Below are 13,893 nucleotides of genomic sequence, written 5' to 3'. Positions count from 1 at the left end.
AGCACCTGTGCACAGCAGCTGCAGCAGCTCCCTGCTCAGGGCACAGGATGCAGCCACCAGAGGCCTTTCTCCTGGTGCTCAGCTCTCTTGCACCTGCTCCTACCTCTGCCACTGGGGCTGCAGGGTGATGCTGCCTGCTATGCTTGCCCTATCACAGGCACTTCCCTCTTAGAGAGTAACCAACCAGGAAAGAGCTCAGTCCCATCAAACCTCGCTCAGAATGAAGGAGTCACAGAAGTGTTTCAGTTGGAAAAGATCTTTAATATCAAGTTTAAACCTCACCCAGCAGTGCCAGGGCACTGCCAGGCCATGGCCCTCAGCACCACATCCCCACGGCTCTGAAACCCTTCCAGGGTTGGAGACCCCACCAGTGGCCTGGGCAGCCTGGGTCAGGCCTGGACAGGCCTCAGAGAGAAGAAATTGTTCCTCATGGCCAACCTAAACTGCCCCTGGGGCTACCTGAGGCCATTTTCTCATCCCATCCCTTGTTCACAGAATGTTAGAGGCCTCTGGAGGTCACTGAGTCTCCTCCTGGTGAGATGGAAGTTCTGGGGTCCAGCTTGTACCCATTGTTCCTTGCACTGGGCACCACCAAGGAGAGCCTGGTCCCTTCCTGCTGCCCACCCCTCAGATACTCACAGACATTGTCCAGATCCTCTCTCAGCCTTCTCTACACTGACCAGCCCCAGGGCTCTCAGCTTCCTTGCAAGATGACACAGTCCTCACCTCAGCCCAGGCTGCCTTCAGGGAGCTGCAGAGAGCAACGAGGTCTCCTCTCAGCCTCCCTGTCCCCAGGCTGACCCTCCTCAGCTGCTCTTCCCCAGCCCTGTTCTCCAGATCCTTCAGCAGCTTCCTTGCCCTTGTCTGGACCTGCTCCAGCCCCTCAGTGCCTTTCTTGGAGTGAGTGGCCCAAAACTGAGCCCAGTATGGGAGGTGTGATCTCAGCAGTGCTCAGTACAGGGAGCTGCTCACTGCCCCTGCTCTTCCCCCTCCAGTGCTTGGGGTATCATCTTCTACACTTGGTCTGCCTCGAGCACTGCAGAGCTGGGCCCACTGCTTTCCTTCACTTCTGCCTTTCCTAGTGCCTGTCCTGCCCCTCTAATCTGCTTGGGCTTTTCAGGCTGACACCTGTCACTCAGGCAGGCAGGGATGGAGCAGCCTGCTAGGATCTCCAGTTCCACCTCCTTCCCCACGCCCCAGCATGCACACCAAGCATCCACATGGCAACGGAGCAGAACCTTGCAGAGGGAAAGTTCACTCAGCCACAGAAAATAAAGTCAGAACTCAGCTCTGCAGAGCCAGAAACAGACAAGAAAAGGACCCCCAAAGACAAATGCTGCTGCAAACCTTTCTCATGGCTGTGACAAGAAAGACTGAGCAAGTGCAAGAGGACCTTGCAAAGCTCAGCAACGTGGAGCAGGGTGAGGAATCCACACAGCATGAGACACAATCTGCTGGGAAAAATACACTGCACAGACTAAAGAGCTGAAAACCCAAAAGATTCAGCTATGGAACCCCTGAAGGCAAAGACAGGCTGAGGGCACATCTGCCCCTACAACGCCAGGCTAAGGTAGCATCCAACAAAGGCAGCCAGGGACAGGCTCAATTAATGCCTGCACAGATTAATCAGAAGTTCATCCAGCTCCCCCTCTGCAGAAAGAACTACAACTCCTGGGGTTTAGCTTCAGCAGTTCTGGCTAAAAAAGGCAAACTGAAAATACCTTCTCCCCCCTCCCAGCAAAGACAAACCCCAACCACCCTCACAGCCAAACAGGGACATTGCACAAAGCTATCCAAGGCCTTATAAAGGCTCACAGTAAGGGTAGGAGACACAAACCCAACCTGTCCACAGAGCTTCCTGCTGCTGCCTTCTTCACAGCTGGGAGAGGGGCTGGATAAATAGCTGCAGTGTTACTGCCTAAAGTCTAATTCCTATTATTAAACACTGACCTCTAAAGGCTCCTGACTGTCCTCAGGAGCTCACTGACAAGCCAGGGAAACAGGAACAGAGGCGGACAAGTGGAGTCTGCAGGTTACATTCTGTTCCTAAGAGGCAGGCCACGGAATTCCCAAGTGGGGGAATCTATTTCCTAGGACTACCAAGTCAAAGCACAGGGAATGCACCAGCACAGCCCATCTGCAGTCCTGGGTAAGAGTGTCCCAGAAGCAGATCTGTTGGTCCAAGTTCCTTTATTTCTGGTACTGAAGGAAACCTCTGCACTTCCCTAGCCACAGCCATTCTGTAAGCCTCGTGACGAGCCTCCAGCTACCAGAAATGTTCACCTTCCTATGTCCAGCTTCCTTTACAGAAGAAATTCCTTCTGGAAGCCATGAAGTGAAGCCAAGCCTGGTGCAGACCCCAGCAGCAGCTTGGCCCTCTCAGCTCTGCTGCATTTTCCTGCGCACCTCCTCCAGTGCCGCTTCTCGCTCCCTCAGCAGCTGCTTCAGGCGCTTGATCTTCTCATCCCTTATCGTTTCATCCACGTCTGGAGGAGTCCAAGGGAAAGCATCATCCCTGAAAGAACCTTCCAGAAGGGAGCTATAGCTTTCACCAGACAGCACAACTGGGGTCTGTGAGTCTGTGCTGTCGCCGTACAGAGCCTCAGCGTCTTGGTCTGAGTCTCTGCCTGGAGATGGTACCAGAGGGGCCGTGGAGAGGCTTAGCTGGGGTAGGACTGGCGCAGGCGGCACACAGATGCTCAGCACACTGGCAGCTGAGTTGGTGTGTTCTGAGCTGGAGCTTGGGCTTGTGCTTGACTGCGAAGATCTCCTCCTCCTCTTTCCACCTTCTGACACTGGTGAGGATTTGATTTTTCTTTTCCTACTGAAATCTTCCTCCAGCTCCACTTTTATCTGCAGTCAGGAAAGAAAACACAGTGCTGTTAAACCCAGCACCCTGCCACAGCTTAACAGCAGCCTGAGTGCAGCTTACTTGTGCCAAGCTCTTTTGAACTGCACAAGGGGAGAGGTTTCAGCAACTTGAGCAATCATATTTGTGTGCTCAGTGCTTCTCGAGCAAGCATTCCCAGTTAACAACCCCAGAACACCAAACTCCTTCCTCAGCCACACTGCACACCTGCCTCTCCTGTGCACCTACCACATCCTGTGGCTGCCTGAATGTTTTACCTGCAAGACACAAAAAACTTTTCAAACCTGATGGGAAAATTCAGAATGTTGAAGAATTCTTTGTGCTTGCATCTCCAAAAAGTTCAGCCCTTGGGGTCCATGCCAAGACCTCCCCTCTCCCAGCTGCTGCCTCGTCCCCACATTCATGTGCTTCACCGAGCGCCCCTGCTGGATCTGCTCTTAACTCAGAATCACCAAGCTGAGAATTCTTCACTGAGGAACTCAGAATTATTAAAACCTGAGGAATCTCTGACTGGGTGGAGAAGAATTACACAAAATAGAATGTGGAGCACTGTGGCTGAACCTTGGGTGGATAAAATCCCTTGGAGACATTAACTTCTTACATCCAGGGAGCCTCTCCAGAAGCACCCAACAAGATCCTGACCCACGACAGAGGAGTAGGTTTATAAAGACATCTGAACTCTAATTTAGAGTTGAGGCTGCTCAGCCTGAAGGGGAGAAGGCTCCAGGGAGACCTCAGAGCACCTTTCCAGTACCTGAAATGAGCTACAGGAGAACTTGGGAGGGACTTCTGATAAGGACTGGGAGCAGCAGGATTAGGAACAATGGCTTTGAGCTGGGAGAGGGAAGAGTCAGAGTGGAGATGAGGAGGGAATTCTTGAGACAGAAGGGGGGAACACTGGCACAGGTTGCCCAGGGAGGCTGTGGATGCCCCCTGCCTGCAGGTGTTTGAGGCCAGGTTGGATGAGGCCTCGAACAATCTGGGCTGTAGGAAGTGTCCCTGCCTATGGCAGGAGGTTGGCACTGGATGAGCTTTAAGGTCCCTTCCAACCCAAGCCACTCTAAGATCAGGTGCACAAGGCAGTTCCTTCTACCAAGGCCATAGGTGGCTGTGAGGACACCTCTCTTTGGAAGCCACACCCAGTCAGGTGTAAGTGCCTTGAAATGCTGGCACTTGGCTGACTTCAAACTCAAGGGTAGAGCCTCAGAAGAAATTCTCCTTCTACTGTTCTGCTCCAAACCCCTGCACTGCTGGCTGACCACAACTGTTTGCAGGCCAAATGTACACCAGAACAGAGAGATGTGCTTTCTACTCCAACCACCACATCTCTCTGGCTGTTCAGCCACCACCAAAGGTCCACACTTCTCCACACCATTTTGTTCTCCCAACTTTCTCCAGCAGAAGCAAGAACAGTAGATAAAAACTCTCAGATGGTAGCCAGGTGGGACTGAAATCCACACAAGTCTGTTGTGCTTTACAGGCAAGCTTTAGCAAACCTCCTCCCAGGGACTACAGCTAGGATTGACTTCTCCTGGTGGACTCCAGAGGTGGGAGGATGCAGCTTGGGTAGCTCTGTGGTCACCACACACCAGCTGCTGTCTGAGGGTGTTACATTTGAGCACTGAAAAGCATCAGGGTACCTTTTCCTCTCTCACACACTCCTGCTGTTGGTTTGGGGTCTCCACATCTACCGACAGCGAGCTGCAAGAGTCAGTTCCAGTGCTCAGGCTGTTACTGGAACAATCCTCTTCTGGCTCCTTCCAGGAAGGAGGCAGAGGTATTCTCCAGAGGTACACCTTCTCCTCCTTAAGCAGGCCAAATTTTCTCCTTAGTTCCAGGTATTGTTTCCAATGTGGCTTCTCTTGGAGCTCGGATGGAGTAACTTTTTTTGGGGACTCCATCTTCACACAATGGATCTGAAACACAGAAACAGTGAGAGAGCCTCAGTCAGTGCCTCTCCCATTCTCTTTCTCTCAAAGCCTACTTCCCAGAAAGGCAGGCAAGCATTTGTTTAGCCAGGGAAGCCCACCTGGAGACACTGCAGGCATGGGCTCAGAGCTCCGAAACTAGCTCAGTTATTTCCCCAAGTGCATGGAGGAACACACAGAAGATGCTCAGCCCAACCCACCACAGAAGCCAAGAAGCAACAAGGGAATCAGACTCCCAGAGTGCACTGGGTTGGAAGAGACCCTCAAAGGCCAACCCCCTCTGCAGTCAGCAGAGACAGCTCCAGGGATGGAGCCTCAACCACACCCCTGGGCAACCTGCTGCTGCTTAGAATCTTCTGTTCTAAAGCTTCCAAGGAGCATGACAAGATCAGAGAGAGTCCTTCCTCTGCCCTGTCAGACTGCCCAGTGCACTTGGTGCCTGCACTGCAACTGCTAATCTTAAATCTGCACCATCAGCCACCTCTCCTCCCTGGCCCCTCTGGAAGCCCACCAGCCCTGGGGCAATCTGCAGGCTTGCCCATGTAGGGGCTAAAAGCAACAAACGTTTGCTTTGCTATTTTTGAGAGAGGCTAAAGCGAATGTGAATGCCACCACCTGGCACCACTGAGTGCTGAGCTAAAAGCAGCAGCAAAAAGTCTGCTCCAGCCAACCTTCAGGTGAGGAACAACCACACCGAGGCCCTAGAGCCTCTGAAATCCACATGGCTGCTTCTGCTTGGCCAGCACAAGCAATGCAAACAAGCTGCAGAATGATTTATCCAGAGGAAAATTCATTCTGGCCTCTTGAGCAGCTGCAAGCTTGGCCTCCAGTCCTCCCTGGGTTGGGTTTAGGAGATGTGAGGCTAAGGAGCTTTTACTTAATTTTGAGGTTATGATCTTAAAAGGCTGTGCGGGTCCAGCCCGAAGGAGTAAAGCGATTGAAGGCCTCAAGAGGTTCTCTGTCTGCCATGAAATCATGACCCAGAGGAGGTGGATCCCTCCCCATGACGGCATGACAGGAAGGAAACACAGCTCCTGTTCTTGGCTGGCTGAGCCAGCAGAGACTGGAGCTGACTCTGGCTGGCAGAATCTGCTCCCACAGCACATCTCCTCCTCGTGCAGCTGCAAACCTCTCTACAGTCCATCACACTGACAAGAGTCAGCAGCAGTGCTGTGAGAATGTGGCATCGACACTTAGAGAGCAGACAGCTCCGAGAGCCCAACCACTGAACAATCCTCCTCAGGGGTCAGTGGCTGCTGTCGATTTATCAGCAGACAACCAGCAGCAGGGGCTGAGGTGGGCAGGTTAGCAGAGACAGTTACCTTGTGACAGCCTTCAGCAAGAGCCCCCTCTGGCTCAGGCTGAGGTAGGACAGCACTTGCTGCTGTGGGTGAGGGACTCCTTTCCTTGCCATTGCGGCAGATATCTTCCTGTGTCCCCGCAGCTGGGACAGAGCTGACCCCACTGGAGATGCCCTCGGGGAGGGGCAGGCTCTCTCTTTGGTTTGCAGTGGAGCTCTGCTTAGCGCCCGGCACCACCGCGACTGCAGGGGCAGAATTTAAGTCACTGGTAAAGACCGCTGGTGAAGGAGCTTTGGAGTGTGGCTCCTTCTGAGGCGGCAGCATGCCCTTGCTTTTGCACAACAGGAGGTTCACCATTCTGTCAGCACAATCGATTAGCTTGGCTGCGTCCTTCTCAGGCAAAGCATCAGCAGAGGCAGAAGCCTGCTTGTCAGCCTGGGCTGACAGATCAGAGCCTCTTCGAGCCAGCAGATAGACCTTCCCGTTGCACATGACCAGAGCGTTCTCCTTGGTGGTCATGATCTTCGTTTGGCTTCCACTGGAACACAGTGGCACAATATTTGCAGAGCTCATTTCTATATTCTTCATGTCCAGCAAAGTCTTCAGGATCTTGGAAGCTACACTATTGGACGACTTGACAGGGGTCAGAGCCGGCGCCTGCGGGTTCTCCTGCACGATCCATTTCATTGGCACTTGCTGGCACTGCTGCCCTTCGGCTGGCACGGCCTTGGCACAGCTCTTCTCCTTCTGCGCAGGGGTCATGAGGAGCGTTTTGGAGGCCTGGGAGGCCTGCTCGGAGCAGAGGGCACGCAGGCACTTGGGCACCGCAGTCTTCACCGTGTTGACCGGGGACACGTAGATGACCGTGGGCACCTGGCTGTCACCGGCTCCTCCCGCGGCGTTGCTGGCTGCAGTCTCCAGGATCTTCTGCTGTACTGAAAGTGGCAAAGAAGAAGCTGGGACAGATTTCACTTCTGCATTGGCTGGGATCTGAAGGTGGTGGCCATAAGGCAGCGCTGGCGACTTGACAGTCACTGGCAGGTTGCGTGTGTTCACAAACATGTAGGCAGTGCTGCCCTGCTCCGAGGAGCTCCTCACGGACACCACCTCCACCGAAAGGCAGCTGCCTGGGCTGTCAGCAGCTGCCTTTGGAACTGAGCTTTCCTTCTCAGAACCTGCCCTAACACTCTGCTCTTTGTCTAAGGTCGCTGTAAGAACAATCTTTGCAGGGTTAGGAGACTGGAGGGCAGGAGCTTCAGCGGGTGAGGGCGCAGCAGGGCTGGCGAGCTGCGCGTTAAAGGGAAGGTGGAGCGGGCCAGAAATGTTGGCTTTGGAGTGATTTGCCATGGCTGAAGACTGCACTGTGGGCACAAAGCTCCCAGGAGACTCAGAGACTGGAAGTAATTTCAGCAGGTTTTTCCCGTCGGGTGCCGTGGTCGGAACGACTCTGTACATGCAGCCTGCAACGCTGCACAAAACAAAGGGGAAAGAAACAGGACAATGAGAAGGCAGCAGCACAACAACAGCACAGCTCAGCCACGCGGCTGCCGCCCAGCTCAGCGCTGCCATGCAGGTTAACCACCGGAAAATGCCTCCCTCAGGACAAAGGGGCAGAAAAAAAATCACACTGAGCTACTTGGGCTACCTCTGGGGCGAGTCCTTCCCAACAACACTGACAAGCTACAACAAAGTGCAACTCTTACATCCCAGGGAGAAATGGAGTCCTTCTCAGATCAAAGGAAGGTAAAAGCCCCAAGGAAACTCCTCACATTAATCTCCTTTCATGCTGAAAAACATCACCAGACCTCAGGGGCAAGCCATGAGTTATCTGCTCTGCCATCCCTACTCAGTGCCATCGAGTCTGCTTTTCAGAAAGGGTTAGGAGGACACAGCTGGGTTAGCTGCATGGCAAGATGGAAGCAGGAATTGCTTCAGGCACAGAGAACAAGAAGAAATGAAGATGTAGAACACTTGGAGGAATAGGATGGATGGAGACCAACTCATAGCCTACATCTCACCTGCCCAACTCAATGGCTCGGCAGACACAGGCTACAGAGGTGCTCATGTGCAAAGAAGTGGAAAAACCAACCTCAAATGCTCTCAAGGTAGAGGTATTCGGGAGAAAAGGAGTTGAAGCTCAGGAAGGAAAAGGTTTGAAGCCCAAGGCAGAACACATGGACACAGCCCCAGTGAAATCCGAAGGGCAAGCAGCTGTTTTGTGCAGGTGAAGATGTGATCTCCAGGCTACAAAGCAAGAGCAAGTCCAGACTGCTTCAACACCAGGGTTGCAAGTCCACTGCAAGACAGAGAAGCCTTTCCCACCTCAGGTGAGCTTGCTCAAACGTGAGCTCCCCAAAGAACTCTTGGGCTCTCAGAACAATCTAATGCCCAAGGCACTGCAGCAGCTCAGACATGGCTGATCAAAACAGAGCCTCCCTCACTGGCAAAGAAGAGCCCACATCGACTGGAAGGAGGTTTTGTGGTCTTGGTATCAGATGCAGAAGGATTCAAAGGCTGCCAGCTCCACTTTCAGTCACCAAGACGACTCTAGCTCTGTGCTACTGACTTGCTACACCAATACATGCATGGAGAACGTGGACTTGAGACTAACTCCCAGTCCAGATGACATCAACATTGGGCTCTGCTACTGCCAAGGACGTTTGCAACGCTGGTGAGTTTTTTTCTGGCAGTGGAGCATTAGAGTTTGAGCTTCCAACTCAGCTTGGAACAGAGTGGAGATCATTCATGGGTCCCATCGTTGTAGCTGCTCAAGAGGTCAGTCAAGACATGTCCCATCAAGTGAGAAGTCACAAGGATCTCTTCCTGGTCGGAGCTGGACAGTTCCTGCTACAATCCCAGGGGTCACATTCCCCTGGGTGGTCAACACCAACAACCACAGCCAAACCACAAAGGCCTGAGGCAGAGCTCTCCTCACTGTAAGCTCAGAATTAGCTCCCAGGTGCAGCACTTTGCTCAGATGCCTCACTTCTAGGGGTTTTGGTGTGAAAAAGCAGAGGCTGAGGTGATTGCTTGGTGCAGGAAACTCTGCAGCCCTTTTGCTTTCAAAAGGCCAATGTGAGCCAAGAGCCCCCACGGCTCCCAGAGGTGCTACGAACGATGACATCGAATCAGAAATGAATGCTGAGGAGGACCAGCACTGAGAGGAAATGATCTTACAGGAGTAGTTTTGCTTAAGCAAAGAGCAGTTAAGAACTATTTACATGTCTGAACTAAATTACAGCAGAGAGCAGTCACTCTGGGGGCCACTTTTCAGCCCTTAGTGTCACTGCAGAACTGAGATGCTCAGCGCTGAGCTCCTGGGTTCTCTGTTAAACGTTGCTGTAGTGGTCAAGTTCTCCACTGACCACTTCTCAGAACTGACACTCTGAAGGCAAATCCAAAAAGGAAACTTTCAGCAAGTTCCACAAACCAAGAACTGCTCAACCACTACAACCTGTGGAGGGCAGGCAGGCACTTACTTACCGTCACTCAAACTACCGCTGCAGAGCGGCGCTGAGGGCAGAAGACACCTCCCAAGAGGCAACACTCCTCCACCTGTCAAACCAAGGGGACACCTCTAACTTTTGGGGCACCAGGAAGGGGAGCAGACCAGAGCAAGGCAGCAAGAAAATAAAAGATGAGCAAGAGGATGAGTTTGCAGAATTTCCTCAGCAGCAGTGATGGCTTCCAGTGCTCAGCTCCACTCCTCACTCCGACCTGCAGCCACTGCTGATGTTTCCCTTGGTGGGCTGAAATAAACCAGGTTTGACTCTGTGCTACAAACAGGACCTTTCAACGAGGCTGGGGAAGAAACCTTCTTAAATAAAAAGCAAAAAGCAGAGATCTCTTCCTTGATGTCACCACAGGAACTATCATAGGGCAGGACAAGAGGAAATGGCCTCAAGTTGCCCCAGCGGAGGTCTAGGATGGACATGAAGAGCAATTTCTTCCCCAGAAGGGTTGTCAAGGCCTGGCCCAGGCTGCCCAGGGCAGCAGTGGAGTCCCCATCCCTGGAGGGGTTTCAAAGCCATGGAGATGTGGTGCTGAGGGCCATGGGCTGACAGTGCCCTGGCACTGCTGGGGCAAGGGTTGGACTCCATGATCTGAAAGGTCTCTTCCAATCAACACAGCTCCAGGACTCTATGGCCAAAAGGAGTCAGCTTCCTTTAGAGAAAAAAGCTAAATCTCTGTGGCATTCAGAGAGGGAACTGTCAGCCAGGTGACATTTTTCTTCACCAAAGGGGTTTTATTTCTTCAGCTAAGGAGTCTGCAGGGCACTGCCAAAAGCTTCCTAATCAACAATGGAAATGGCACTCAGCAAGCAGAGATCACAGAAAGAAGCAGCAAGGTTGAATGATTGATTGATTTGTAGTGAGCCAGAAGGAAAGGGAAAAACCAAACACCACAGCAATGGCCCAAGTTTGGCCCCACTGGAACAAAATTCCCTTTCTGTCCACTTAAAGTCATCAGGCACAACAAATTCACTCTCTGCATTCTCATCCCATATCATTTATCACTCTGACTGCGCAGTGGCTCTGAAGAACCAAAGGCTGAGCAATGAAACCTTCATCTTCTCTCCTTCATCTGTGCCTTAACACAAACCCCATGCTCAGAGTGTTTTCAGTCAGCAAAGCCACGCAGCAAATCCACTGCAGCCACAGCAGCCCACCCCACGGCTGCGACAGAAAGCAGAGGCACAACAGGTTGGGTTGGAAGGGACCTTCAAGATCATCCAATGCCAGTCCCCTGCCATGGGCAGGGACATCTCTAAGGTCTCCCTGGAGCATTTTCTTCTCCATGCTAAACAGTCCCAACTCTCCCAGCTTGTCCCCACAGGGGAGGTTCTCCTCTGGGAGATGCCAGCTGCTGGGGAATGGTCTCTGTGCTTCACTATAAACTGTTTATTCTGGAGAGGAGCAGCCTGAGAGGGATCTTATTGATGTTCTCACATATCCGAAGGGTGGGGGTCAAGAAGGTGCCAGGCTCTTCTCAGTGGTGCCCAGTGACAGGACAAAAGGCAATGGACACAAACTGGAACCCAGGAGGTTCTACCTCACCATGAGGAGAAACTTGTTTGGTGTGAGGGGACTGGAGGCTGCCCAGAGAAGCTGTGCAGACTCCTTCTCTGCAGACTTTTAAGCCCCATCTGGCTGTGTTCCTGTGTGACCTGCCCTGGGTGATCCTGCTCTGGCAGGGGAGTTGGACTGGATGATGTCCAAAAGTCCCTTTCAACACCTCCATGATTCTGAGGCAGGGATCAGCACTTCCTTCAGCCCAAGAACCAGAGAACACCACCAGCACCATAACACATCCATAGCCACAGCACCCTCGTGGCTTTACTGAGCTAACCCAAAGCTCTTCACCACAGGGGAGCAACCAGAGAGCTCCAGAGAGCCAAGCAAGACATATCGGGGGCCAAACCATGCCTCGGGCAGTCAGCCCCTGCCGAGCTGCTGCCAGCTGAAAGCAGAAATGCACACAAGGACTCTCGGGCAGCCTAACAAAGGTCCTTGGTGTGAGCAGAGTCAGCATCCCTCAGCTCACCTCAGCCCTGCAGCCGCACATTTAACAGCCTGGGTTAAAGCTGCTCTCCCGCAGCCGGGGACTAAGCCCCCACATCTTACTCCCTCCCTTCTTCACCACCTCCCCTGGCTGCCGCTGGCACACACCTCGGGGCGCTGGAGCCCTCTGGCCTCACGCAAACACAAACCCAACGCGAAGGAAGCAGAGAGCAAGGGGCAGGAAGCAGCGAGGGCGCAGCGAGCGGGCAGAGAGCAGGCAACGAGCAGGCAGCGGGGAGCAGCGAGAAGCGAGCAGGCAGCGGGGAGCAGCGGGCAGAGAGCAGGCAGCGGGGAGCAGCGGGCAGAGAGCAGGCAGCGGGGAGCAGCGAGTGGGCAGCAGGCAGCAGTGAGCGGGCAGCGGGGAGCAGCGAGCGGGCAGCGAGCAGGCAGAGAGGGGGCAGAGAGCAGGCAGCGGGGAGCAGCGAGCAGCGAGCGGGCAGAGAGCAGGCAGCGAGCGGGCAGCGGGGAGCAGCGAGCGGGCAGCGGGGAGCAGCGAGCGGGCAGCGGGGAGCAGCGAGCGGGCAGCGGGGAGCAGCGAGCGGGCAGCGGGGAGCAGCGAGCGGGCAGCGGGGAGCAGCGAGCGGGCAGCGGGGAGCAGCGAGCGGGCAGAGAGCAGGCAGAGAGGGGGCAGAGAGCAGGCAGCGGGGAGCAGCGAGCGGGCAGCGGGGAGCAGCGAGCGGGCAGAGAGCAGGCAGCGGGGAGCAGCGAGCAGCGAGCGGGCAGAGAGCAGGCAGCGGGGAGCAGCGAGCAGCGAGCGGGCAGAGAGCAGGCAGCGGGGAGCAGCGAGCAGCGAGCGGGCAGAGAGCAGGCAGCGGGGAGCAGCGAGCAGCGAGCGGGCAGAGAGCAGGCAGCGGGGAGCAGCGAGCAGCGAGCGGGCAGAGAGCAAGCAGCGAGCAGGCAACGGCAGGAGAGCGGCGGCAGCGCAGCACGCGGGCAGGGCGGCACAGCGCAGGCGCAGCAGCAGCCGCGGCCGCCCCCAACGCGAGTCCCCTCCCGCTCCCGCAGCGCCCCCTCCCGGCGCTCCGCCGCACAGGCCGCCGCTGTCCCGGCCCGCAGCCGGCGGCACTTCCCCTGCTCGCCGCTAGGGGATGGCGGCGCCGAGCCCCTCCCGAGCCGCCGCTCCGTACTCCGCTGCGCCCCGGAACGCAGGGTCTGGGGCTCCGCCGAGAGCGAAAGGGAAGGCGGCGGGACCGTACCTGGCAGGTCGCTCCCCGCGCTGCCGTGCCGGGCGCTCCCGAGCTGTCCCGGAGAGCCGCGGAGGCGGGGCAGGGGCAGCGGCGCTGCCGGCCCAGCTCCGCCCGGCGCCGGGAGGGGGCGAGCGTCGGCCCGAGCCGCGCCGCCCGGGGGCCCGGTACTCACAACTGCGTGGCGCTGCCCGACCGCTCCTCTGGGCTGGACATGGCGCAGCGGCGGCGGCGGCGGGGGGGGGGGCAGGCGCGGGGCCGCGAGCGGCCGCCGGGGGCGCGAGCGCGGCCGCGGCACGGCGCGCGGGAAGCGTCACTTCCGCCCAGCCCTCCCCGGCCCCGCGCCGCGCCCACGCCGAGCCGCCCGCGACCGCCGCGCAGGGAGGAAGTGCCGCGGAGCTGAGCGGAGCCCTGCGGAGCTGTGCCGAGCGGAGCTGTGCCGAGCGGAGCGGAGCCGCACGGAGCTGAGCGCCGCCGAGCGGCCGCCACGGGCACGACAGCGGCGGCCGCGCTTCCGGCGCGCACCGGAAGTGGTTGTGGCGGGGGAGGGAGCACTTCCGGTGTGCTGTTCTCGCGCCTGCACATGGCTGCCGTGGCCCTGCGGTGGCAGCTCCGGGGCCAGGGCAGCTCCGGGGCCGGGGCAGCTCCGGGGCCGGGGCAGCTCCGGGGCCGGGGCAGCTCCGGGGCCAGGGCAGCTCCGGGCCAGGGCAGCTCCGGGGCTGGGCAGCTCCGGGGCCAGGGCAGCTCCGGGGCCGGGGCAGCTCCGGGGCCGGGGCAGCTCCGGGGCTGGGCAGCTCCGGGTGCATGCTCTGAGCCGCGGAGCCAGCGGCAGCATGGGCAGCGAGCGGCATGGCCCAGCCTGGCCCTGAGCCGCTGCGCGGTGCGGAGCTGCAGTCAGGAGCCAGCGCCGGGGCCAGACCTGTTCGCCTCGAGTGGGGACCAGGCTGTGAGCCCCGCAGGAACCTGGGAGTGCTCAAGCCCCTGGGGCCCGGCGGGATCAGCCCTGGGTGCTGCGGGAGGAGGCTGCTGAACCTCTGTCCTGCTCCTGCA

At 56.6% G+C, this 13,893-nt stretch overlaps 1 protein-coding gene across 5 annotated transcripts; it reads right to left on the bottom strand.

Annotated features, from left to right (window-relative positions):
* Positions 1 to 240: 240 nt before the first annotated feature.
* On the bottom strand, positions 241 to 13,064 carry LRIF1 (ligand dependent nuclear receptor interacting factor 1). 5 transcript variants are annotated; one of them, XM_064173967.1, is made up of 5 exons: positions 12,856 to 12,933; positions 9,582 to 9,653; positions 6,120 to 7,566; positions 4,510 to 4,785; positions 241 to 2,853 (listed from the first exon to the last, which is right to left on the bottom strand). In XM_064173967.1, the coding sequence occupies exons 3-5, from the start codon at positions 7,551 to 7,553 to the stop codon at positions 2,380 to 2,382; spliced, it is 2,184 nt and encodes a 727-aa protein (XP_064030037.1). In that variant the 5' UTR covers positions 7,554 to 7,566; positions 9,582 to 9,653; positions 12,856 to 12,933; the 3' UTR covers positions 241 to 2,379. The 5 variants fall into 5 exon arrangements, with proteins under 5 accessions (XP_064030037.1, XP_064030036.1, XP_064030039.1 ...); XM_064173966.1 differs by lacking the exons at positions 9,582 to 9,653; positions 12,856 to 12,933 and adding an exon at positions 13,019 to 13,064; XM_064173969.1 differs by lacking the exon at positions 9,582 to 9,653 and having other exon boundaries at positions 12,856 to 12,961.
* Between the last annotated feature and the right edge of the window lie 829 nt (positions 13,065 to 13,893).

This window comes from Pogoniulus pusillus, chromosome 39 (genome assembly GCF_015220805.1).
Source record: "Pogoniulus pusillus isolate bPogPus1 chromosome 39, bPogPus1.pri, whole genome shotgun sequence".
In the NCBI taxonomy this organism is placed as follows: Eukaryota; Metazoa; Chordata; class Aves; order Piciformes; family Lybiidae; genus Pogoniulus; species Pogoniulus pusillus.
This window is presented reverse-complemented; position numbering and strand designations above follow the sequence as displayed.